Here is a 26,540-nt window from a genome sequence, read left to right on the forward strand (position 1 = left end):
AGAAATTTCTACTTGAACTTTTCGCAAGAGAAGGATATCCACGCGGTATCGTATCCGATCATGGACCACAATTTTCTTCAGCGAATTTTGAAGAATTTCTCACAGAGCGCGGAATCACGCATTATAACTCTTCTGTGTATTACCCGCAAGCTAATGGTTTGGTTGAAAGATTTAACAGGGTATTAAAGTCATACATTCAATTGGCCCTGTTAGAACGCCGTGATATGAGAACAGCAATGCTTGATTACCTGCAAACATATCGCTGTACGCCTCATGCGACTACTGGTGTTGCACCCGCTGTTCTTCTTCATGGACGACAACCTCGAACCAGACTCGACATTGTGGGATTGCCTGACAAATGTTTCAACACGGACCCTTCAAAGGCACTGCAGGAGTTGCGAGAGCGCATCAGGAACAAGCAAATCAAGTCGAAGCGTTACACCGATGAAAAGCGCGATGCCAAGGAACCCAACTTCGTCGTTGGTGACTACGTCCGGGTTAAATTACCTGCAGTTCATGGGAAGCTATCTCCACAGTTTTCTGCGCCCAAGAAAATTATTGAGAAGCGTGGACCCGCCTCTTACCTGTTAGAAGATGGCCGTGTCTGGAATGCTTCCAAGTTAGCGGCCGTTCACCGCGAAGCTATCAGCAAAATGAAGTTCGGTACCTCTGCTGTCATGAACTGGTCACCGGCATCCGATAATTCCGCTACTGCAGCTGTAAATCACCCTTCACAACCTGGCACGTCAAGCGCGGATAACTATGAGAATGCACGCTTTAACCATGAACCACCTGCTGCAGAGCGCACGCAACAAGCTTCATTTAATCTGCCGGGATGCGAAGCCCGCGTGAGAAGAAGCGCCCGTAACAAGAAGATGCCGAAGAAGCTGCAGGACTACATTAGGCAATAATGGACAAACAACCGTTTTCTTTTTTTTTTCTTCGTGTTTGGTATTTTTTTTTCCAAGAGGGGATATGTTGTATAAGGCATCGCTGCCGACTGCAGCGCCATTAGATGGCGCGTGCTTGGAGCCGGCCTGAAGAGAAAAGAAGAGGATAGAATAAACAGTCAGGGACTGAGTAATGGCTGTAATGTCTCCTTCCAGTATCCTGCACGATACAACAGGCAGTTGCATCCAATTCGTGAAGCGGTCCGGTGGCTGCTTCCAGACTCAGCCTCATTGGTTGATTGATTAATTGCAAGTGCTAAGTTAGACATAAAGGTGGAATACATACAAGTGGAATTTCCGGCTTGCGAGCTTGTTCTCCTGATTGACTCACGCGCAACACTTAGCCGTCTACAGCAGCCATATAGCGGATCGCATTGCTAACCCTGCTTCCGCGATATCATCTCGCGGTGTATCCGTATTCTGTCAATGGATGTATCTTCTCTACTGCAGGCAATTAAGTGGCTGACCGACTGGCTTCTCGGACGAATGAGTACGGCATCCATCCAGAAGGTTCCTGCCAACTTGGTTATGCTCGTCTGCCTTCTCGGACCTAGGACGTGTTACTTTAACTTCGTGTAGGGCTTGATGGCTTGATGATGATGATGATGATGATGATGATGATGATGATGATGATGATGATGATGATGATGATGTATAGAGTTTAGTGGCGCAATTAAGGGCCAGGTATGGCCATAGGGTTTGTTATGGTAGCTGAACTGTTGCAACGACGAGACCGGGCACTTGGCGTATCCTATGCATCCTGCGATGCCACCGAAGCACGTATAGCTGCTTTGTTCCAGGTGCACTTTACAGAGGCTAGACTACCACACTGGGCTTACCATGGCGAGCTGGACGACATTTCATTTCCCACTGGTCGTGAGTTTAGACGCGATCAAGCTCACAGAGCTTTTCTGTCAATTTGAAGGGGACACAGACTTCAGGTTGGGGCCTAAACATTCTCATGGCTGATGTAGTTTGATTTCGTGCTGACCTGTGGACCATCTGCCGGACCCTGAGTGCCGCACGCTAATTGTGCGACGCTGATGCGTGATTCGGTCTTGCGTTGTTCACCAGCGTGTCCATTGCCCTTATTTTCTTTTATAGCCATTGCTTTTTTGTTATTAATTCTCTCTCCTTTTCTTCACTCATGTTAGCCCTCTCCCTCTTAAACTCTCTCCCATTCCTCACTTACTCTTATATATATACAAACTAAAAGAAGCACAGGCGCACGTAGAAAAGCAAAAAAAAAAAAAAAAAACATCTGATTTCGACGTTTAGGCCGGGGTCCGGCCTTCATCGAGAATGCGCTTGTAAGTACACAGAGCTCATTTTATACAGTTTCTCTGGTTGTTTTTTTTTTTTTCGTTACAGAGAAACTATATAAATTGAGCTCTTTGTGCTTGCAAGCGCACTCTTGATGAAGGCTGGATCCCGGCCGAAACGTCGAAATTAAATGTTTTTGTTTTTCTACGTGCACCTGCACTTCTTTTAATTTATTAAACACCGGATCCGAAGAAATACTTCCTTCATATAGGTATATCTTTCTCCCATATATATTCGGTAGGTGTTGTGCCGGTCCTGTGGCAGTTACCGGCTAGCTGTCTTTCTTTCTCGCATCGTTTTATCTGTAGAAGCCTAATAATAACAAAGTGAATATGAAAAAATAGGATAGTGAATGCTCGAAATTTACACTATGATCGAATGCTATAGTATTCGATCATAGTATACTATACATAGGCTCGGCATAGTATACTATGCCGAGCCCAAACCCCTCTACACCGCTACCCCTTTCCTTGTAAAAAGGATAAAGTTGTTACTGCTAAGTATTCGATTCGAGATATTGATATTGAGATTATGGACGAATATACCGTGCTACTGCAATTATTAAGGCGACAGACAGCCTTAGGTGTCTATGTTGGCGGTGCCCTTGGCGTCGACCTTGGCGGAACTAGGCCGTGACGAAAAATGGCCGACGCCGCAAAAAAAAAAAAAATGCTCGGATTGACATCACATTTCTCAACGAGGTTCCTGTAAACAAAGTAAATTAGTGGCTTCGAAAATTTGTTACATTTCGATCTGGGCGGGAACCAAACCCGGGCCTCCGGTGTGCTTCCCTGAAGCCACAGCTGCTCCAGGGTTCCGGCTTGCTAAAGGTGTGCCTAGTGTGTGCGTGATTGCACACGTCACGTCGCAGCCATCTCGCTGACTAAAGGTGTGGCCTATAGTACGTGCGCTAACATGCTGCACTTTAGGTACTACGTTAACAGTTCACATGTGAACTTCAGAAAGTCGCCTTAGTGATGCACGTGTACTACCCATTGGGGCTCGTTATGTCTTGCATGAGTTCTAGCCTCGATTGCAAACTTCATGCATTACCGATATGTCTTACAAAGAAGTCTAACCCCTATTGTATAACTTCATGTATTACCAAATGTGCAGCAGGCTTTTGCCTTCTTGTGTTACAAGAGTGTAACACCAGCCAAATTTTTTACCGCTGCCAGCCTTGAAAATGACAGTTGATTATGGCTGCGCTGACTGCTTTTAAGCCAACCATGGGACTTAGGTAACCTTTCACATTTTGTGAAAAGAGAATGGGGAATAATTTAAATGTACAAATAACAAGGAAAAGGGAAACGAAAGAGGGCGAACAGACATCTTATCTCCGGTGCTAACCGAACCCACAACTACTATCACGCTCAATATGAGTTGCAACATGGCATACACCCGTCAGTTCTTTCAATAATAAAGAGGGGGGGGTCTTGTTTAGCAACAAAATGTTTCCGAGCTGAACAACTGAAAAGGTAGAAATATACGTTTGGCTTTCTCCACAAGTTTGCAAATCATATCCTGACCGTCAATTTTTTGTCGGCAACTTAATGGCATGTTTCACACGGTGGCATTCTCTGTCAGTCCGGACAGCGAGACAAAGAGACCACTCAGTTCCTCACACCTCACTCTCATTGGCATTATTTTAAATCTATATTTTTTGCGCACTTTACAGCGACTAACTTCTGGGCCCTTTTACAGCCATGTTACACCTATACCTATCGCAATTCACCTTTGCATCTCATTGACAGTTCATTGACACCCCATCAGCACTTGCGTGGCACTCTTTGGCCATATCTGGTCCATGCGCCGCTAGACACCACATCATCATCATCATCATCATCATCATCATCATCATCATCATCATCATCATCATTTCTGGGAGAGGCTTTCGTCCTGAAGTGGACAAAAATATTGATGATGATGCAGCCACTGCCCTTTGAAGGGGGCAATCACACAACTGTATGACTGATGATGGTGATGACAGTGATGATCATGATCCAACTCCTTTATTATCTTCTCTTTAATTTACAAAATTCCCTCGCATTTTTTTTCTACTACCACCTGATTCGGAGTCTAACCCTTGTAGTGAGTTGAGCCGTAACTCCAGGCACCACGCCAAACAGAACCTTGACAGAACGAGCTGTGCGCACGCGCCACGAAAAGAACAGCGAGATAAGAAGAAGAAGAAGAAGAAGACATCGAGCCACTCTCGAAGGCAAGCAAGCAAGAAGAAGAAGACATGTCGTCCTTGACGGTGGCTGCGTGCCTCTTCTGCTCCGGGGCCTTCGCCGCCGTTGTAGCCTCCGTTCCGACAGAGCACCTGGACTTGGACGAGCAGTGGCTTCTCAGTCCGGAGAACATTTCGGTCCCGGACTTCCGGCTGCGTGCCCTGCGTCCAGTGAGCGCCGACGGCCGCCCCCTGCTCTTCAGCTGCTCCGCGGCCACGGACGCTCGATGAGCCGGCGGCCGCCAACATCTCCTGGGACGTGTCCGCGGCCAACGACAGCGGCGTGGTCTCTGTGGACTCGCGGACGGGTCTCTTCGGCGCGGTGGCGGTCGTGGACTCGCTGCTCACCATCGAGGCACCACTGAGGCTTCGCCCCGCAGACGTCGCCTGTAGGATCACTCTGCCCGATGGACGGCAGGTAGCGCTCAAGGTATGCACAGTGCAAATCTCCGGAATCGTAGAGCTTGCTATAAAGATTCTGGCAGAAACCATTTCAGGATGACTGTAATGTAGCGACACACCCTATTGCCACCGCGGAAATGCGTCATGAATGAGGCGTGTACAGCCGGGCTCCTCTCTCGCACTTCCCTCTGGACACGCGGCGCCATCTGGTGGTGCCCCCACGAAGTCCGCGCTTGGCGCGTGTCTTAATATATATGCAGTCAAGATTGCCAGTATATGATGCGGATTCGATTCCGGCCAGCACCGGAAAATTTTTAAAGGACTTTTTTTTTGTCATTGCAGAGCGGCACATACGCAGTGGCACATACCCAGCGACCAAAGTAGGCGTGAAAGTGGTTAGATACGGACAGACATACATACCTCTAACTGGGTGAAGCTCTCAGAGTATGCTAATCACTCACTGAAACGTGATCCCACGGTTGGTTTCGAACCCGGATCCCTCAGCACAAAAGCCCGATGTTCTACCCATTAGACCCACTGAGCCAGGCTGGCGCGAGGGAGGTTAGATCCACAGATACCGGAAAGTGCTTGAGTATCTTAAGAATTCTAATCGCATGAAAAGTTACCAGAGGTAACTTAGGAGGTGCGATGTTACCGTGTAAATGATTCGTAGTACACATATTTTTTTTTAATCTTCAGCTTGTCGCTTCAGGTGTTTCTACGGCGTTATTTATTACGCTTTCTCTTTCTAAATTTCTAAGCAGTCATAGTCCTCCTAGCACACCAATACAATAAGTATTTGAGCACGTGCTCAACCATTGCGAATTGCTGCATTTATAACTCATTATTGTGTGGAGTATGATCAGTTTGTGAAGTCGCAAGGCCGTATGAAGCCCGAATGACGATCTTTAGGGCAAATGTATGTACCAACCATCATTCCTAGGCTGACTTAACCAGCACATATTTGCAGCTCCCGCAGACACTTGCGCCATAGTTCCCTCTAGTTATTTTTGTAGGAAAGCTGCATCTCTGGTGCCATCGAGCCAACACTGGAACCATTACGGAATCTAGGAATCAAAGTGCCGTCGATAATCGTCATGTGCCTATTTAATACTCTACTCGACGTATGCTTCTCCCAGCGATTTTCAGTTATCACTGTCATGCGACAGCCTGACTGCATCCAATGCCCAGATGTTTTCTTATCTCTCCACTCCCTCTTATCCTCTCCTACCCTCGAATGCGCTCCCCTTCCCTTCGTACCTATTCTGTTACTCAAATACGTCACCCCCCATCGCGCGACCTGTCCAACTCCGCTTATTTTAATTTCCTCTAGATTATCACCTACCTGCTTTTGCCTCTTATCCACACTGCATTGCCGTCCTTATCGCTCGGATGCTGCTGGATGCCCTACTGGATTCATTAGAGGTACTCGAATACCGATACTTTCGAATAGAATGCGAAATTTGGACGAAAATGACATTCGCATATCGAAACGAATACGGAATATATATATATATATATATATATATATATATATATATATATATATATATATATATATAAAGTGACATACGCAGGTTTGAATAGCGTCTGCGTCGTGTGGTGGAGTTTGTCTTGCAAATAGATAAAAGAATATAGAGGAGGAAAGGAAGGCACCTGAAAGTTTATCGTACCTGGCGCACCATCGCGATGTCAGTAATGGAACGCACAAAGCGCCCATCACCAGATGCCCGCAGAAGGCTGTGTTAGTGTACGTGACAAATGTAATGCTGCAACACCACACATCATTTTAAAAAGTTAAAACATGGGAAAATTGACCAAATAATACATTACGTTGCCTAAATCGAGAAACCAAATTCGTAAGCTGCTTGAAGGCGAGGCATTCTTATTGAATGACTGGAAATTATTGAGCAGAAGTAAGGTATACAGGGGGCCATGGGTGCCACGTGACTTTAGCCAAGCTTTCAAATTATGCATGTACCACGTAGATGGACAGAACCAAGGTAATGTTGTTTGCCGTCGCTTGGAGCTACTCCGATATTTTTTTTTGCATTTCGCCTAATTACATAGTCTCAAATAATTAATCAACTTCTCAGGTACTATAATTACATGGAAAGTGTCAATGAGAAAACTGTAGTGCAACATGAAAAATTCCCGATGCAGCTTTCTATTGCTCAGTACGCGCTGCATAAAAACGTAGGTCAAAGGAACCAGACATGCATGCCGTTTCCTTCTTAAATAATGGAAAAGGATTAATGAAAAAAATTTGCCATTATGGACGCCTTTCTTACTGTTTTAGTTTTTATTAGTTATTACAGTTAGCACGAGTTAAGTCGTAGGCTCGATTTGAACGGTGCATTAAGTTTTATACGTACGCGTATGTGTCAAATGACCCATTGAGCGAAATGCAGCTCCGCTAACGTGAAACCTGGGGGAGGTGCGAAGCATGCAGTGATGCACCGTTAATGGGCTCATACTGCCTTAAGCAATGGCTCATAACCCCGTAAACGCAGTCTCCCCATTACGACGACAGAAGAGAAGTGAAATTCTACTCTGGAATGATGAGCGGCAACGCAGACAGCTGTGCAAGACGACGACGACGACGAACGCAGCGCGTGCCGAGCGCGTGCAGCTTGCTACCGTGACTACGACTACGACAACGATGATTACGATTACGACAGGAGACGCCGACAGCCCGAGCGCACAAGGTGCTTCGCACCTAAACGTGTTTTTCCGAACGTGAAAGAAACCCGCGAATACACGCAAAGTGCCTCGAGCATCAAGTCGCTCGGCAATCTTGCGTGTATTCGCGGGCTTCTTTCACGCTCGGAAAAAAACACTTTTATGTAGCACGTATTGAGCAACAGAAAGCTGTATCGGGAGTTTTTCATGTTGCTCTACAAATTTCTCATTGACACTTTTCATCTTATTATAATATTTGGGAAGTTGATAAATAATTAAAACTAATGTAAATAGGCGAAATGCAAAAAATAATCTGAATATCTCCAAGCGACGGCAAACAACATTACCTTGGTTCTGTCCAGCTACGTGGCATTTGCAGATTTTTAAAGTTTGCCTAAGGTTACGTGGACACCCTGTATACTCAATCCGTTTGCTCGGTAACTGGTGCCTACACGCAGCAACAGCGGCACCGCTGAAGCCGAATCATTTGAAGCAGTCAACGCTTGCATATATTTCACTAGCCAGTTAATCTAGCCACGGCGAGCCGTTCTAATCCAATAACACCTGCAAACAATTGAAAGTAATAATTAACCAACCCTACAGGCCAGGTTCGCCATTCCAATCTTAGTATACTTCACTGCATGGCGGTTAGTTCTTTCCACTTTTAGTATTCTTCAGCAGAATACATTGTCTCTTGGGTGCGGCGCATTTTTCTTTAATTTTGTAATTGATCGCACTTTAGGAAGTGTTAACATACTTCACCGCATTACACAACTAATGCAGAATGTTTTATTGCAGTACAGATCTGTATTGCGGTGAAGCTAAGTACACAGCCTAGCATGGTGTGGTCAGCGGGAGTGAGCTGTTCGTCCATTTCGGAGGCCATATATCTGAAACATAAGCGTACAGATAGAGCTCGTCTGATGGCGCCACATTCCCGCTAGAAATATTTCAATGCGTTGTCAGTTCTTCTTCCGCTGCAGTGCACATGTTGCATGCGGCGAAGAGCACTGACAGAGCAAATGTAGACGAGCACTGGATCGTTATAACGAAACCGCTCGGATAATGGCTTGTTTGATAGACGATCACCCTTATTTTAGCGATGCGCGATGGAAGTTGGCAACGTAATTCTGTAATCCATACATCGTCGTTGAATTGTTGTTCACTTATAAACTTTGTGTTGCTGAAAACCTTCTGTGTTATATTTGAACAATCAGTGGTTGTAATAATCATGTCCATGAGCTAATGCGACAATACAGAGAAAATGTATTCATTGTGGCTAAATTATTATAGCATGCTATTCATTATAGCTAAGTAGCAGATTTTGCTATTGTAAGCAATGAAACGATCTAATAGTGAGGACACATGATAACTCATGGTGACCAAGTTTTATTTTGCCAGAGCGCTTTCTTGCACGGAAACTATGGTCGATTGGAAAGATAAGCCGAGTATATACCGAACTGCCCAGGTGTGCTGAACTTGGAAATCAAATACTATACGAGTAATGGCTTTAAATTTAAGTGCTGATTCTTTAAAAAAGAGAGAGAGAGAAAAAAAAAGCCTATTGCGAGACAGGATTGCAGAATCTGGTACATCGCGGCAGTGACGTCACCAAAGAGCGTTCGGGCTATAATTTGTGGATTTCCGCGGTTATAAGTTGCTCTTTTTCTTTAGAATGGACACGCTGGGGTTTTAAAGGAGTGTTGTATCAGCGTATAGCCAGATATCTTGTTCGTCTCTTTAGTGACTGTTTAATAAAAGGCACGTGCGCGTCTAATTAAGGAGCGGGTGCCGACGGCGCAGACGTCCCTGGTGGGCACCGCGGACCATTTGCGGCTGGCGTCGTACGGCGAGATGGGGCGCGAGTGCGGCCGCGAACGCTGCAAGAGTCACGGGGCAACCTGCAATTCTTCCTCTCTGGGACACTCGCTGCTGTGCGCCTGCCCGACCAACAAGTCCGCCTACGACCGCTTCTACGACGTCTGTCACAAGGGGCGGGCCCTGCACGTGCGTTTGCAGCTTTGTTCTTCTCTTTGGAGCCAAAGATTTGCTGAAGCTAGTTCTTCAACCTTAGCCCGTAGCGACGGTGTAACACGAATAGTCTCCCTCGATCACCCATCCCAAATTAAAAGAAAAGGCACTGTGAATCGAATCACTTGCGGAACGCAGGAAGACGCTTGCGTAGCAGTTACGAGCACCTGAAGTTAGTGCTGCAGACACAGATGGCACCACGGGAGTCCGGCCGTTGATCTCCATAGGTTTGTAACATGAAATCGCGCTTGCTACAGACGGCGCGGCTAATCGTTCCCACAGAAACGTCTCAGGTAAAGTTCTTGCCATCCTGGCTATTGTGCACATCGCCGTCATCGCGTGCACATATAGAACTAGCTCTCTTTGCATTGGGCCTGACCAACGAAATTCAAGCATATGCCGCATGGCATACGATTCCGCGTGCGAACCGACGTGCGACTTGTACCAACAACCGCAACCAACAAGTTTCCAACAAGTTCCTCGACATTCCTGCAGGTTTCATTCAAGTCGAAGCAGCCATATTTCAGATATGCCGCACGTCGTCTCGGATGCCGCGTCGCAGCGTGTGCCCTACTAAAGTAATTTCGCAGATCGGCAGTAGCGCCGACCGTGGCTGGTTCGAGGTGTCAAGTTCCACGAATAAAAAATTACTAACGATCGGGACACGGAGTTAAGCCTATAAACCATCGCTATATATGAGTACTGCTGCCAAAAGGCAATGCATAGAATTAACCAAAGCATAGAATATTTGTAGGCAAACTAAGCCAGCCAGTGGAATACGGCGTCCGTACATCGGGTTCATGACTATATCTAGGACTCTAGGTTGGCAGGCCACGAAAACATCGTCTTACAATGTTACGTAGTTGCATGCGCATGTGGCGCTAGTGGGCAGTGTCAATTGAAAGCAGTACCTGTTTTCTTTTAACATAAATTGCAATTAAAAGCTTCGTGGAGTGCCGGAGTTCAGCTGGAAGGTCCTTTGCACGAGTGGTGCTATAGGGGCTGCATAACTCTGAAGGTGCGACCGCCAATCTCAAAGACTTGCTCCACAGTTCGATATCATATATAGTTGGTCAGCCGTATATGCCATATCGCTATATTCATATATTTTCTTATACTATCGTAAAGTCAAACACCATGAGTCTTTCAGAGGTCTAACGCTGGATTGTCATATATAGCCCTACGAAATTTTGCACACGACGACATATACTCAGCGCTACTTATATTCGAAGGTTGAATTTGCAGTGAAAAATACTAACGCTTTATGTTGACTCCGGGCGAGCCCGGAAAACAGTGTGTCAGTGTGCTTTCTGTTTGCTTAATGAGGCCAGTCACTGCACGTTCCGTATATATCGCATTATTATTTATTTATTTTGTTGGACGCGAAGAAGGGAAACATAACGAAAGAGAAAGTGGCGACGCTAACGGAGATAAGGTAGACGTGTACGGTTATTCATATGATTCGATGAATAAATGTTGGCCATATACACAACGTATATATGTATGTCTGTATTCTGTCTCTGTTTCATGTTTATTATTCACTTATTTCGTATATTCATTGTATCGTATTTCACCCGCAATGACGTCGACCCCCATCGGGTCTCCTTGGTCGCCCTGCAACTTAGGAGACGCTCATTGTGTTCTTCAGAAGTGTCGACAACCACGCGTCTGTGCTAGGCGACTCCAGGGCCTCCAAACGCTGTTCGACATCCCGCCGCTCCTGGAGGCATGCACGATACGAATCACGCATTTGGGCGCGAGACGGACTTCTCGATCTTTGGCCGTCGTCTTGGCCTGGTTGGCGCTTGCTTTGGCGAGACGAGCTTCACACGCGTCGGCATTCTCATTAGCCTCTAGGTAGACTAGTACACTCTACTCGTGATTCTCCTCTAGGCTGCCTCGATGCGCGCGCCCTCCGTCCCGTCGTGCGAGGCACCCTACCGAACTTTAATATGATGATGATAATGATTTATTGGCATCCCCTTTTAAACGTGGCGATGACAAATAGTCATCTAGCCTGCTTGAGTTAATCGGCTATGTTATACATGCTTTTCATTCTAGCATTTTTGTATACATCTTAACAATTTTTATCTTTTAAACTTAAATATCTACCTTGCACCGCTATCTATGGATAGTGGTACAAGGTAGATACATACTGTTTAAAAGAGAAAAATCATTAGGATGTAATAAGAAAGAAGGGAAATATTGATTCGAGCGGATCCGTTACAGGCATCCGTAACGGATCCGTTACAGGCATCCGTTACAGGCATCCGTTACAGGCATCCGTTACAGGCATCCGTTACAGGCATCTGTAATGGCTCCGCTCCCATCATTGTCTTCCTTGCTTCCCTTCCATCAATATTCTAAATGTATCTTCCTTATCTCAGCTCACCGGTTGATGCTTCCATCCACTTTAAATCCAAGCGCTTCTGGAAGGTGTACGTTGCATACGGGTCTCACTTTGTGTATACCTTCGCATTCCATTAGGATGTGCTGAGTGGTCTCCAGATTTTTGCTGCAGGAGACACATGCCTCACCTTGTTGTGAATATTTGTTTCGGCGTGTTTTTGTCCTTAGGCAACCAGATCGAGCTTCAAATAGCAAGGCACTGCCCTTTGTGTTATCGCGCAGATTTTTCTTAATTAAAACCACGTACAGCTCGAAGGACGAGGACTGAGAGAGACGACAAACACTGCGCCTGACTTTCAACACTATTTTAATGCCGTAGCCAAATCATGTGTATGTATACATCAGGGGGCATGCGCAGAAAATGAAAAGGGAAACGGACCGAAGACGCGCCCTAACAGCAAGTCATTTGTGCTAAGCACATTTGTGCGTTAGTTTGTGCGTTAGTTCCCCTTCTATCGCGCTGACACCTAGTGAAGTCATGTATATCAATCTGAACAGATTGTGATAGCAATGTGCGTTTTTTACACGTGACTATGTGCTTAGATTGAAGGTTGAAGAGAGAAGAGAGGATGAAGATTAATATGCAGAAGACAAATATAATGTTCAATAACCTGGCAAGGGAACAACAATTCAGGATCACCAGTCAGCCTCTAGAGTCTGTAAAGGAGTACGTCTATCTAGGTCAATTACTCGCAAGGGACCCTGATCATGAGAATGAAATTTACAGAATGAAATTGGGTTGGAGTGCATACGGCAGGCATTGCCAAATCCTGACTGGGTGCGGACGGACGGACGGACGGATTGGATGGGTTGGATAGGTTGGATGGATGGATGGATGGATGGATGGATGGATGGATGGATGGATGGATGGAACGGACGGACGGACGGACGGACGGACGGACGGACGGACGGACGGACGGACGGACGGACGGACGGACGGACGGACGGACGGACGGACGGACGGACGGACGGACGGACGGACGGACGGACGGACGGACGGACGGACGGACGGACGGAGGACGGACGGACGGACGGACGGACGGACGGACGGACGGACGGACGGACGGACGGACGGACGGACGGACGGACGGACGGACGGACGGACGGACGGACGGACGGACGGACGGACGGACGGACGGACGACGGACGGACGGACGGACGGACGGACGGACGGACGGACGGACGGACGGACGGACGGACGGACGGACGGACGGACGGACGGACGGACGGACGGACGGACGGACGGACGGACCCATCCATCCATCCATCCATCCATCCATCCATCCATCCATCCATCCATCCATCCATCCATCCACCAAACCTCCAATCACCTTTTACTAATCTCTATTGCGGACACGTTTACTCTTCCCCTGCTATCCCTGAGCCCTAGGGCTTCGAGGAGGCCAGCGGAGCCTAAACCGACAACTGGGTAGATATCTTCACATTATAATAAAACATGCTCCATCGTTTCCCTAGCTTTACCGCAGGAAGCACATGCTTATTCTTGTCACAAAAGAGCGCATAATCTAAGCGCGCGCCGCGCGTCACTCAAGCCAGCAAGGAAACAAGACGGCACCCCGGCAGCTTCGACAGAGCGAGAGAGCGCATACGTCGCAGACAGCCGACGCAATCAATTCAACGGAGACTATAGAAGCTTCGACAAGGTACGCGAAGGTCACGGTAACGAGAGAGAGAGCGAGAGCGCGCGCCGGAAAACCCTCTCACCCGGTGAGCAGAGAGAGAGAGAGAGGGACTATGACAACCCGGCCTGCGCCTACGGATGAGCCACCACCCTCCTCGACGATGCTCCGACGGCCGCTGTCGAAAACGCGAGAAAGGTCTAGAAGATTCCCAAGCTTTCTTCATGCTACGGGATCACGACTCCGTCGGAAAGTTCGAGAAGCGCTATAGCGAAGGCAATAAAAGCGTCTTGCGGGAATCATAAGGGGGATCAGACCGCGCCGGTGACGAGATATGACTCGAAGACTGACCGTCTGCGGAAGAAGGGGATTCGCCGGCAAGCTAGTCGACGAGTTCCTCGATCGTCTGCATTTCCGGAAGAAGTTCTTTCTTCGAGATTTGCTTCGAGCTACGCCGAGATCGTCCGGCTCAAGACCAGCACGGGTGAATACGAATGGACACTTTGTGTTCCTATTCATTCTGTACTTTATGTGTTGGACTCTTAGTGCCTGTCGGTAATTATTTTCCAGTGTTTTGTTAATACTCATCTGAATTTCATTATGTTGTGCCTAACCGAAGTGTGTATATGTGTATGTAACTGCCTTATTCGAAGAATATTGTGACGGAAGCGAGATGGAGGCGAAGGATGTATTTACAAAATATATACAGAGGAGGCTAGGGCAAGGGACGTCCGATCCGGCCCAAGAGCTAGCGCCTTTATCGTCGTCTTTGTCGCGCTGCCAAGCTTCGCGTTGATCCATGTATGGATCGCTCCGTAACAATATATTGTGTTTTGACAACTCTTGGCTCCGACTCGGTCTTTGGACCACAACCGGCGTTCGCTGGCGCACCAGAAGACCCCTTATTAACTCCCCTTGCTTTCGTGGGGTTATTTTCGGAAGGTGATAAGTCGGCTTTGGAATTTGGCCCGGCGTTGGCGCCTCCTTCGCAGGGTATGTGGCACTTGTTCCTTGGTGTAGCTCGCTTCTAAGGCATCCTGATCTTGCTTCGACAATTAAAGAGCTTCCCTTTGAGTTATCATAAATTGTTTCTTTCCTTATTTTGTTTTTGCCTCTTAGGCAGTTACTCAAAACAGGTTTATTTTCCATTGCCGCCCCCCAGGAGATTCTCAGCCTCTCTTACCTTGTGTTTGACGTTCTTTGTTGCCATGTTGCTTCCTATACCAGTCGCATACTTGCTGGTAAGCTTCTAGTTCTTTTCCTCCAATGTGAGTCACTATTTTTCCTGTACAAATACTTGAACCCTCTTGCAATCCATTTACTTTCTTTCAAGTTCATCAGTCCTTCTTCTAAATCAATTTCACTCACTTCAAAACTTGCCCAGCCCATATCACCCTGTACAGCTTCATTTGTAGTCTTCCCGTGAGCGCCCAATGCCAGATGTGCCACTGACGTTTGGTTGCCGTCGAGGCCTGATTGTACTTCTGACTTCAAGCAATCAACGGCATTTCCAAATGTAAGTCTTGGAACCATTACACCATTAAACATACACCGGAGCACCTCGTACCTATTATATCCTCATAGCGCCCTGTGCTTCATTGTGGCCGCATTTCTCTACGCAGGCAAAAACAATACAAGAAAACAACACATAAAAAACAATAATATAGTGAAAACTACTATTGGTTTTTCCTGTGTTTCCATATATTTATTTTCTTCGTTTATCCATACACCAAGGTATTTGTATTGTTTTACCCGAGGTATTTCTTGGGCCTCTATTGACACTGTCTGTTCACTCTTTTCATTGAATACCACAACACCTGATTTTGTAACGCTAAATTTGAATCCTAAATTCTCATTTCCCTGTCCACAGGTGTTAGCCAGACGTTGCATATCACTTTGCCTGTTAGCAAGTATCTAGCAAGAACTCGGTTAGTCCGCGCCATCTTGTGGAGAGCACGGCAGTTAAGTTAGATGTCCCTTGGCGGCAGCAGGGCTGAAGGCGACAACGACAACATTCGCATCCCACTCCGTTATAGGCTGATTACATTAATTTATTATGCCCTTAGTTACTGACTATTGGTGCGTGTCCTCGGCACGAAGACTGAACTGAACTGAACTGAACTTTATTTGGTCCTGAGAAGAGCAAGTCCCCCTAAGGGGGCTCGTCTGCGGGCCGCGTCCACGACGGGACCGGGAGGGGGAACTCGGTGGCCAGGTCGTGGGCTCTCTGGACAGCCCGAAGTTGGTCGTCCTCGTGGGGACTGGTGAGGAGAGCAGTCCATTCTTCTTCCGTGGCTGGAGACCTTGCAGCCGCGCGCAGCATGGGGCATTGCCACAGCATGTGTGGTAAATTACATCTCGGGAGCCCACATCGAGGGCAACCCGGCTTTATTTCACTTATGAATCGTGAATAAAAGTTAGGTGAAGGGTAAGCGCCTGTTGGTAACAGTCGCAAAGTCAAAGTTTGCGGTCTCGTGAGATGAGGGTGAGGTAGAGGAAACTTTCTGCGCTCAAGGCGGTAGTGATCACAAACTTCGTTGTACGTTAGGAGCGGGTCCCGCCGCTATGGCTCGCCCTTGGGCCTCGGGCCGCCCTCTTCCCTCACGCGGCGAGTAAGGTCTCGCGCCTTGGAGTGAGCTAGCTCGTTGGCGTTAGGGACAAGGGGGTGAGCATGTTGGCCCACGTGGCTGGGGAACCAGATAAAGTGTTTAGTATCGGCCCACGTTGCACGCGAAAGCACGCGGGCTGCCTCTTTACAAACCGAGCCGGCGCGAAAGGCCTATGCTGCGGCTTTGGAGTCTGTGTAGACTGTTGTGCGATCCGTGGTCGCCAGAGCTAATGCTATAGCTACCTGTTCTGCTCGGTCTGCATCCGTGTTGGGGATTGTTAGAGAAGTGAGGTGTTCGCCTTGCAGCGACGTAACGGCTGCGACGAAGTGCTTAAATTTGACGTACTGAGCGGCGTCTACGAATGCTACCGAATCTGGCATTGCAGCAGCCGTTTTGAGGAGGGCGGCTGCTCTAGCCTTACGTCGGCCGGGGTTGTATTGGGGGTGCATGTTACGTGGGAGCGGGGGAACGATGAGGCGTTCTCGAAGCTCTGACGGCAGCGTGCACTCTCTTTGGTTGATTATTGGAGAGCTTATATTGAGGTAGGCCAGGAGTTGCCTTCCCGCCTCAGTCGAGGAGAGTCGAGCAATCTGGGCTAGCTTCTGGGCCTCGACAATCTCACTGAAAGTGTTATGAAGGCCTAGTGCCATAAGTTTCTTTGTGTTGGTTTGAATTGGGAGTCCAAGTACCTGTTTGATACTCTTTCTCGAAGACGAATCATTTAATACAATTTTCATGTTCATGCGACGTCTACAAGTGACCTAACCCACCGTATTCTTTAGAAGTGGTTACGATCGATAACCAAGTCCCAGATATGTCAAATCTGTCGGAAGTCAGCTGAGTAAACCTTTTCTTCGAACCGCTCCTTCCCTTTATAACTCCTATGTGGTCGTCACGTGAATTCTTTTTCCCCTAAATGGGAATTCTGCCCGATTATTTAGGTTACTTTCATGAATTTCTTTTATGTGACAAGAATCGTTCCCTATAAATACAGACACCACCATCCCCTTTGCGTGTATTAATGTCAATTTTAAATGAAGTTGACCTAGCGGGTTACAGGCTCGAGGATTCCTTCAGTCATAGATAGATAGATAGATAGATAGATAGATAGATAGATAGATAGATAGATAGATAGATAGATAGATAGATAGATAGATAGATAGATAGATAGATAGATAGATAGATAGATAGATAGATAGATAGATAGATAGATAGATAGATAGATAGATAGATAGATAGATAGATAGATAGATAGATAGATAGATAGATAGATAGATAGATAGATAGATAGATAGATAGATAGATAGATAGATACGTGTAACAAAGAAAATGCAGAGTTAACCAGAGTGCACACTTATCTCGCGCAGGAGAATTGCCTCTTCTCTGAGGCATGCTCGTCAGCAGACCCCAACTCTCTGTGCGTGAACGGGCACGTGCGAGTGCTCCGAGGGCCTTCAGTCGCTGGGCCGGGGCTCCTGTCGTCGGTGGGCCTCGTACGGCGAGCGTTGTGGTCGTGCCGTGGCCGGCTGCACGGGTCTGGGCGTTGTGTGTGGCCCCGACAAGGTGTGCGCCTGCGAACGGGGCCGCGTGCGCCTCAACGACTCGTGCGTCATCCAGCTTGAGCAGGAGAGCGACAGCATCACCCGGCTCACTACGCGCCAGGTGAGCTCGTGTTAGCGCTGTACGAGGCGCGGGATTGAGGCGGGGGGAGGGGCCTGATGCTGGCGTCGACCTACGCTGTCAGTACCACGACCCGCCAGTCTGTAAGTGCAACAATTCCATTTGTTTAGTCTTACCATGTCGTGACTTAATTACGATAAGAAATTTAAGGTGCAATAGTTGCCTGACTAACACGGCTACCAATACAGATAGACGTACAGTCAACGATTAGCGCCTACCACCGAACTAGAACCACGACAAAGACAAAAACCTCTTCATTACAATGCAACAGAAGACAAAAGATACGAATGTGCAACCGAGCTGTAAGGCATTATAAAAAGCAAATGTGGCAGCGATCGACTACAATTAATTAGCGTGTACCCGCTGGCTTAAAAAAAAAGTTTGGCAGAGACACTTAGGACCGCTTACGTTTGGGAATGCGAAAGCATTATGTCATTTGTAGACCTCGGAACGTCATCCAGGAAATTCTTTTCAAATGGATGCGTCTTGCACACTCACCGGCTACAATTCGTAAATTGCAATATGTGCCATAAAGTAATTAAAAAGCTAATTCGTGAATTTTCATTCGTTTAATATGTGTTTCGATATCTCGTGCTAATAATAATCTAGAGCGCCTCTTCGAATAGTCCAGCTCAAGGACAATAATTATGCTATCTGTCACAGGCAATTTTTAAAAATTCCCTAGGACTTAAAAGTGATCACTCCGTATATACTCGTACTCGTTACTCGTACCTCCGGTGGCGGTACGGGGATCGGTACCCAGCACCTCCACCAATTATAAAGAAGGTTTATTCGACGAAGGGCCGATGGCGGGTAGAGAGCGCTTTACCGAACACAGTCTCAAACCTCGAACCTCTGCGGCACGCTATGCTGTTGGCAATCCTGCGGTCTATGTGGAGGCGTTCTTCTTCGTTACATTATTCTCTCTTCTTGCGTCGTTTCCATCGGTGCAGAGGGTGGCCCTGATTTCGTCGGTGCTGATCACGCTCACGGGAGTGCTGCTGGCGCTGGTCAGCCTGTGCGGCAACCTGTGCCAGCGGTGCACTGCCGAGGGAACCAGCGCCGACGACGCTGCCTCGTACAAGGTGCCGGAGTGGGCCGAGGCGAACAGCTATTACATGTCCACGCGCTTCTGGGTCTCCGAGCAGCCGTACTTCTCGGTGGCACACCGAGGAGTCAGGCGGCCGCCCAAGATGTACTTCAACTGGTAGCGGCGCGTGTCCACTTCGGTTGGGCGCGCCGTTTACGTGTCTCTGGGCCTACGCACGAGGCTCGCATCATGCTTTGACGCGCTTGCCGTTTTCGCCAAGTAAAACGTGAATCATGCTGGTGATGTTGCTTACTGATAGCGCCATTGTGAAATACAACCCGCCCGATGCCTGCAGTCCTCTTATACAGCCGCCGCGGTCTTGCTCAAGAGTGTCCATCAGAGTTCACTACGCGTAGTCGATCATATATACGCTGTCATAGAGTCCCATCAGGAAGCGCAGCATCCTGATGGGATCCCTGTTAGCCTTTATGCGTACAAATATTCCGTGTGTAGAGTCCCAAGATCTTTTGTTTCGCCATGTGGCTATTACACGAACGCGGGGACAATAATGGAAAACGACAATGGGCACCACGTGGCCGCTGCTCGAACCATGATGGAGGCGCCAACGGACAGCCATTTCTACGGCCCCTTGCATCTGCTTTTTTTTTTTTTATCTCGGGATACAGTAGTTTACAGACCACGGGTGCCGCAAGAAAGCGGGATATCACTGCATACATTATCCGGAGCTCCTTGTCGGCTAATATTCTCTCAGCGCTCGACGCACCTGTCCCCGCATTCGGCACCGCAGTGGAGCGCACAAACGTATATCTCACTGGGACATGCGCTGTAACTAACCGCCTAATTGGCACTTTTGCTGTAATGTGTGAGTACACAGTGCCTATCTTTAGAGTGCGTATTTTGCATTAACGATAAGTTGTCTGTTTATACCTTTGATTGAATTTAAAGCGGGATCCAAGAGTAGCTCGGCGACCGAGTGTAAAAGCAGCGACCCGAGCCGCCACTTGATGGATGTTCTTACCTGCTTGCGGGGGCACAAAGTGAGAACAGTTACTGTGCAGTGCACAGTAGCATTCAAGCGAAGACCAATCTTAAAAGCATTTCTTGTACAAACATTATAGTTCGGTCGTATAACGGCGATTGGTGGGTCATGTGAAAGTGTACATTGCAGTTTAACTGCTTAGCACAGTCATTAAAGCTGATTTGCTTAGTAGCTTAGTCGGTGTACTTTTTTTTTCCGTATCCTCTCTTGCTTGTCTTTCTGCGCCTTCTAACCTAAACACACTGCTAAAGTGTGCACATTGTTAAAAGGTATTGAAACTGATCACTAGGTCTTCAACTTACTTAATATAATACGTTGTTTGGTTTATGTGACGTGCAGTTACACTCGATTATTTGCTTGAAATGAGATCTATCCAAAAAGAAGAGCGCCGAAAAAATAATTTAGCGTAATAGAAGAATGTCGAAAGGGCAATTTGGAATAAGCCTTAAGTTCTGCATGCATGCAACGCCACGCGGTTGTCACACGGTGGTTGAACCAACCGGTTCAGTAATGCATGCTGGTGCTACTATCGTTCTTTTGTAGACCTGCATGCTGTGTGCATCGCCAACACTTTTCTTTAATATAAGCCAATTCAGCCATGGCATGTCGTTACTTTCGACAATATCAGCTGTTAGGCAGAATAGCATAACTTCTGGAAGGATCGCCCTATTATCGGAGTAATCCGACAAATCATTATCTTCTTCGGCTACCAGGCGATGTTTAGTTTTGAATTAAGGACACAAGATGCATTTGAACTGTCGAAGACGTTTTAATGCGGTTATGAGGTATTGTGAAGAAGGTGAGAAGATGGGCCGCCGCAGGTGCTTCTTTATACACATATCTGTGTACTGCGAGTTGTCACTTTTACAAAAGTACTAAAGCATACATCTGCGATGGGTAAAGGAACTCTTCTTTGTCACGGCTTTCGCGACAACCACGTCATCTGTATTTACACAGAAAGTACAGGGGTCTCAGCAGTACTATATATCAACATGCGCTGATCGCCCAGTATCACACATGTCGTGGTTTCTCTGTTGAGCAGACCTTTTTTGGGACGTCTTCACCAGGACGGCATATAAAAACATTCAAGACGACGTTGAGTACGCCTAAGGTGATATATAACTACGAGCAACAATGTCACAATGATAGCCGGATAACTATTTGTATACATATGAAAGTCTTCTATTTACACGTGTCTCAAAGACCGGCCACTGTCGCTGTTGTCGTGTCACTATAACAACTCATGGTCGGATGAGGTCCACTAGATTGTCCACAATAACTTGACTAGGAGGAGGACCGGGAAGGACCTTGATGTGAACACACGCAACTCTGGAAATTGGTAGGCTATGACTTCAGGATTTGGGCCACTTCAAAATTGAAGTTTAAACGCAGGTCACAGGTCGAGTGCGTTTGATGATGAGTCTTGGATAGGTGACACTTCTCCATGGCGTCATGGGGAGCCCTCTGCCGGCATCGCCATTTGCACCCTTATATTCGGGTATAGGTGACATCATGGATAGCTGTTTCTTGCCTTCGTCTCTCCTGGACACTTGCTTCAGCTGAGTTAAACTGGAGTCATCATTAGCGCTGCGAGCAGATGGCATTGTATGGTGCATATGTACGAGTGGCCCGTGGTCCGTGACTGCAGAAGTTGCGCGCGGTCAGATTTTGGAGTGTCAAGTGCCACTGCGTCAGTTGTAGAGCACGTTGCTGAGCCTGAGCTGGAAGTCCTTGTAGAGCAGTTTCCCACCGAGGGGTACGCGCTGCACGAACATCTCCATGGTCATGAGACAGAGCGCTTTGCCGTTCATCAGGAATCGGTCGGTGGAGACGGCGGGCAGGCGGTGCTGGTCCATGACGTGCACGAGCCAGACGGCCACGTCCTCCCTGCTCCACTGGCGCGGATCTGCGCAGAGAAGGAGTTAAGGAAACGTTAATAATGATTAGGTGCGCCATTAGAAAAATTGTTTCTTATTGTTCTATTTTAAAAAAAAAGGAGAAAGTCCTACAGTATACGGCAAATAGTACTCGTCTTGTGCGCTTGTCATCTTGTCGCGGCATTTTTTCCTGTCGCCACGTTAGAACTGACGTTGTCGTAAAACAAAACTTCATGCTTGCAACAGGAAGAGTTGTCGCTACGACAAAATTTAGGTTATTGTGAGAAAAGTTCTGGTCGCACAACAAACTTCTGTCCCGGCATCAGGAGTGTGGCCTAAAATGCGACTAAAGAGTACGTTACTAACTGCTACACTTTAATTTTAAAAACGAAAAGAATCTGCTCGAGGGCTCTTGTTTTTTTTTTTTTTTTTTTTTTTTTTTTTGTGGCAATGAATGGTGAAGAAACATTCGAGATAGCAACCAAAACAGCGCTAATCTGATTAGGCTGATTGGCAACCTGTAAGGGACGAAGGACTAACTGTACCTCCTAAACAGTACATTTTACTCTTAAAGTTCTGCTGTCACAAAATGGGATGGCAGACAAGAGCTGTAAATGTATTTGCCTGCTGTGTTCACTACAAATGCTACTGTTTTGGTTTCAAGGGCTGCGATGTTGCTCATGTAACATTACCCTCAAAAGCGCAAGACTTTAATATTCGGGGAGCACTTGGGTTATCGAGCGTTCTACTTCCTGTCAATAACGCAAAGGCCTTGTCTGAAAACAACGCTTAAAGCACATTCCTTAATTCGCATGATTTGAAACTCGCGCCAATCTGGTGCGTCGTATAGTCCCTCAATACATGCATCGCCATCTGCCGCCTTACTTTAAAGCTAGGATAGCGGAAGCGAAAGGGCGCGAACGCGAATATGTTAAGCTTCTTCCTAACAAAGTCAGAGGCCGCCACGGACTGTGGAAATTCTGCAAAAGCGTCTGAACTTAGCCCGTTGGCACGGTTTCCTGACGGGAAAACAGCGCGAGAAACTGGACAACAGCGCACAGGACAAGGGCAGGACAGCGCCTTGTTCTGTCCGCTCATTCCTGCCTCATATTTCGCGCTGTTTTTTTCATTGTGTTTCCCGTTATTAATATTCGCCTACATGGTGTGCACAAATTATACAAGCAGCCGTCCGCGTTAATTGTAAACTTGAGTTGTCACATGTAGTCGGTAGGATCACGTTCATTACGTTAGCCTTAGTTCCAAAGCGCATACGATCATTTGCCGTTCTTTCATGAGAAATAGACGCTGCACTGCTACCATTTGTAGTGTGTGAAAGATCGACGGAATGCGCTGGTGTTCGCATGGAATATCGGAATCTCTATAATTCATTTCGAGTTATTTGCAGCGACGTTTTTAAGATTTTTAAATGTCCAAACAGAGCAAATTTTGAGGCTAAGATGGAGCAGAATAACACTAGCTCCTCGTACGTATAAGCATGACAGATAGGCCTCTAACTGTGTATAAGGACTCACCTTCTACAGACGGACAATGCATCAGACGCGGCTTTTGAAACACCGCGGAGGACCTCATCATGCAAAAGCTCACTATCACGCTCGTATAGCTGCAGTGCCAGTAGCGTTTATAAGAATGGGGAACGTGAAACTCGCAATCAATGCACCAGTGACCATGAAAGGCAGCAATTCGTGTTAATGCGCACTTAAATTAGCAGGCTGATATGTGGTTTCACGGTCCACGAAGCCCGGCGCCTCTCCCAGCAGCTTACCGAGATTACAAGGCGCATTTTCGTTAGTTTCTTCGCACAAGGTGTACATACATCACGCTGGACAACGAATGCTGCAAAACGTGATGTACGCGATCGAGTTAGGGAAGTACTAACCTATGGGGATAGAACGACGCAGCAACATGTTACATCATTTACTGGTGCACACTTCCGCAACCGATAACGTTTCTATGGAGGCGTTCACCAAGATCTGCTTTCCCACAGCAACGTTACATGGAAAACCGGGCGGTGTTGTTATCGGCCACCACTGCGGTGCGCCACCTTCGATAAAAATGGCTCAGTAATCCTGTCTCGAACCAATAATGGCCTCCTTTACTCCAGCGGATCTCTTACCTTTATACCACCGCGGGACTATAGTGCCCGGCTCCGAAGTTTACCTTCAATTGGTAACCAGTTTACAGGTTGGCTTTCCCACCCATGACATGTTTGGTTGAAGTCCACATGTTCCCAAGTTTATGTTCTTGAACATATTCATCAGGGGCTGAATTCACAAAACTCTTCGTTCCTAAGTGCTCTCAGCGCAGCTTGTCAACATCCATTTTACGCTCATTTGCATGCATGGTATACAGCTAGACACCATATCATTCCAATCGGTAATAGTCGTGACGCAAACATGTACAGCGCTTCTCACCTTTTGGAAGTGCTGCGCTGTCTTTTCGATGACGGGGCGCTTCCCCTCTGGGTACGGGGGGTTGCCAGCGGACTGTTAGAGCGTACAGACCCCGGTATGTGGAGGCCGGGGAAGGCTGCTGCTCAGTGGAGCCCGCCGCCGGCCGAACCACGAGCTCGGACTCATCGTCTGGTACGATTCCTGCGCACCGACAAAAGGAAGATAATTTGTTTAGATACCTTCCGTTACAATTCATAAGGCGGCATATAGGTCAAAGCTTCAATTTTGACACGTCGCATATGTAATGCCTTCGACAGCCTCACTCATTCTGCTAAGATGCAATTGCCCGCCGCGAAAGGCGTTTCTTAAAGTGGTTCGTTTCTTTTAGTCCCCACCCACCCATGCAGATTTAGTCGATGTGCCTACCAGTCTAACGCGTTCATTTTCCCACTGCGTTCTTGCTTTCAAATATCCGTATGTGATCTTGGCAACAACCTGTTGCAGGTACGGTTGTTTTACGAATATGAATGCTAATAATAAACTTTTACTAATTATAATACCGCGTGGTTGCGAAATCCATCCTGCCCACCCAGTCGTCTTATACAGCTGCCGTATAGTTTTTTCACAAGAGCATACACCAGAATTCACTACGTAGTCACTCGTACGCTGTCGCAAAGCCCCATCGTAGGCGCAGCATCAGCCTGTTAAGCGTTCTGCGTACAAGTACTCCGTGGACACAGTCCCAAGATCGTTTCTTCCGTCATGGGGCTATCATACCACACGGGACAATAACGAAGAACTATGGCCAGTATCATATCACCACTTCTTGAATCACACGGCAGCGGGGTCACCGCACAGATTTCTACGGTCTATTGTATGTTCTGTTCTTTTGGAGAAACAAGTTCACAGACATCGGGTGTCGCGAGATATCTGGATATCCCTACATACATTATTTGGAGCTTGGTTTCAAGTGTGCAACTGTTAACTCTGAGTGTGGTCAGCGTGATGAGATTTTCCACTGAAGGCAGCAAACATTGACAGCGAGTATATTTCGTTTCTTGGCAACATCGCTGGTCCATAAGCACTGCATGGTGCCCTATAGCGCTGCCAGCTTAATTGCTTGAGCGAATAGCATAATAGTTGCCGCTGATCGGGCTACTTACGTTTCTGGCTCACCAATGCGCAACGGATGCTACCAAGACTTCAAGAGACTACGCTTACAAGTAGTTAGGGATGATGAAAGAGAAAATTCTGCTTAACGAATCTGTTTCAGAGGTAATGAGCTGACAGAACCGTGCAACGCGCTGTCTTTTCTGTCAACGCTGCATCTGTCGTCGAAGCTCCAAACGAGGCACGCAAATGGCAATTGAAAAGGAAAAGCTGAGCTGGAGTCGTAGAAACATCGTTGACGAGGTCTAAATGCCGTTAAAGCGGAAAGCGCCTGTGTGCCTTGTCAACTGCAGTGGTTATCGCGCGGCGCGTGATGAACGACTTCCGGTGGCATTGGCATGTTTATACGGAAGAAGATAGCAGTGACCCGTAATTATCGGGGGGCTTTTCCCGCGCGTTTGCGGAGTAGCAGTCTTGCAGGAGCTGTTCACAGGATAGCGTACATTACTTCACTTCGAGGGTATCTCACATTCTATCTTGACAACGTTGGCTGATGACAGCGTTGGGGACTACCCATTGGTAGCATACTTACCGGCACCGCGCACGGCTTGTGAACTTGGACGTCGTACATCCCGAGGTAGTCGACTGATGCTGCTTCGTTGAAGTCCAGCCGGTATCGGTGTTCTGGGTGGTCTGGAGATGGCGAATGAAGCTGATGTGCGACCAAATGTCAGTTTAGTTCCCGTGCTTCCGAGTCCCGGCAGGTCGTTTCAGGAAGTCAGTTACACAGAGTCCGGAGTGCGCTGTTCTGGTTCCCTGATGTGGGCCCCGATGTGCCTGTATCACAACCGCACCACTCCGATAGCTGCACCACCGCCACCAAGACCGCGACACAGTTCGGAAAGGAGTCGCTCCGCATCCAACCACGGGTCTGAGACTACTGCTGCCTCCGATGCTCTCGTTCGGGCCGCAACCATGCTTCGCAGTCCCCTTTCCCGTTCTTCCTCCTCTCTCTCCCTCCTCGTTTTCTTTCTCTCTGTCTGCGCTATTTCCTCTGCCGTCCTCGTTTCCTTTCTTTTCTGCACCGGGAGCT

At 47.5% G+C, this 26,540-nt stretch overlaps 2 protein-coding genes across 2 annotated transcripts; one reads left to right on the top strand and one right to left on the bottom strand.

The window, feature by feature from the left end:
• Window positions 1–4,518: 4,518 nt before the first annotated feature.
• LOC125941971 (uncharacterized) lies at window positions 4,519–19,282 on the top strand. Its single transcript, XM_049659851.1, has 5 exons — window positions 4,519–4,627; window positions 4,683–4,936; window positions 9,373–9,597; window positions 17,647–17,941; window positions 18,913–19,282. The coding sequence occupies exons 1-4, from the start codon at window positions 4,519–4,521 to the stop codon at window positions 17,899–17,901; spliced, it is 843 nt and encodes a 280-aa protein (XP_049515808.1). The 3' UTR covers window positions 17,902–17,941; window positions 18,913–19,282.
• Window positions 19,283–20,804: 1,522 nt separating this feature from the next.
• On the bottom strand, window positions 20,805–26,217 carry LOC119435486 (transcription factor ETV6; the record flags this gene model as incomplete). Its single annotated transcript, XM_037702330.2, has 3 exons — window positions 20,805–21,955; window positions 24,359–24,538; window positions 26,040–26,217. Coding segments are annotated over 3 exons (573 nt in total), but the record flags the coding sequence as incomplete, so codon positions are not given.
• Window positions 26,218–26,540: the final 323 nt, after the last annotated feature.

This window comes from Dermacentor silvarum, unplaced genomic scaffold (assembly GCF_013339745.2).
Source record: "Dermacentor silvarum isolate Dsil-2018 unplaced genomic scaffold, BIME_Dsil_1.4 Seq749, whole genome shotgun sequence".
In the NCBI taxonomy this organism is placed as follows: domain Eukaryota; kingdom Metazoa; phylum Arthropoda; class Arachnida; order Ixodida; family Ixodidae; genus Dermacentor; species Dermacentor silvarum.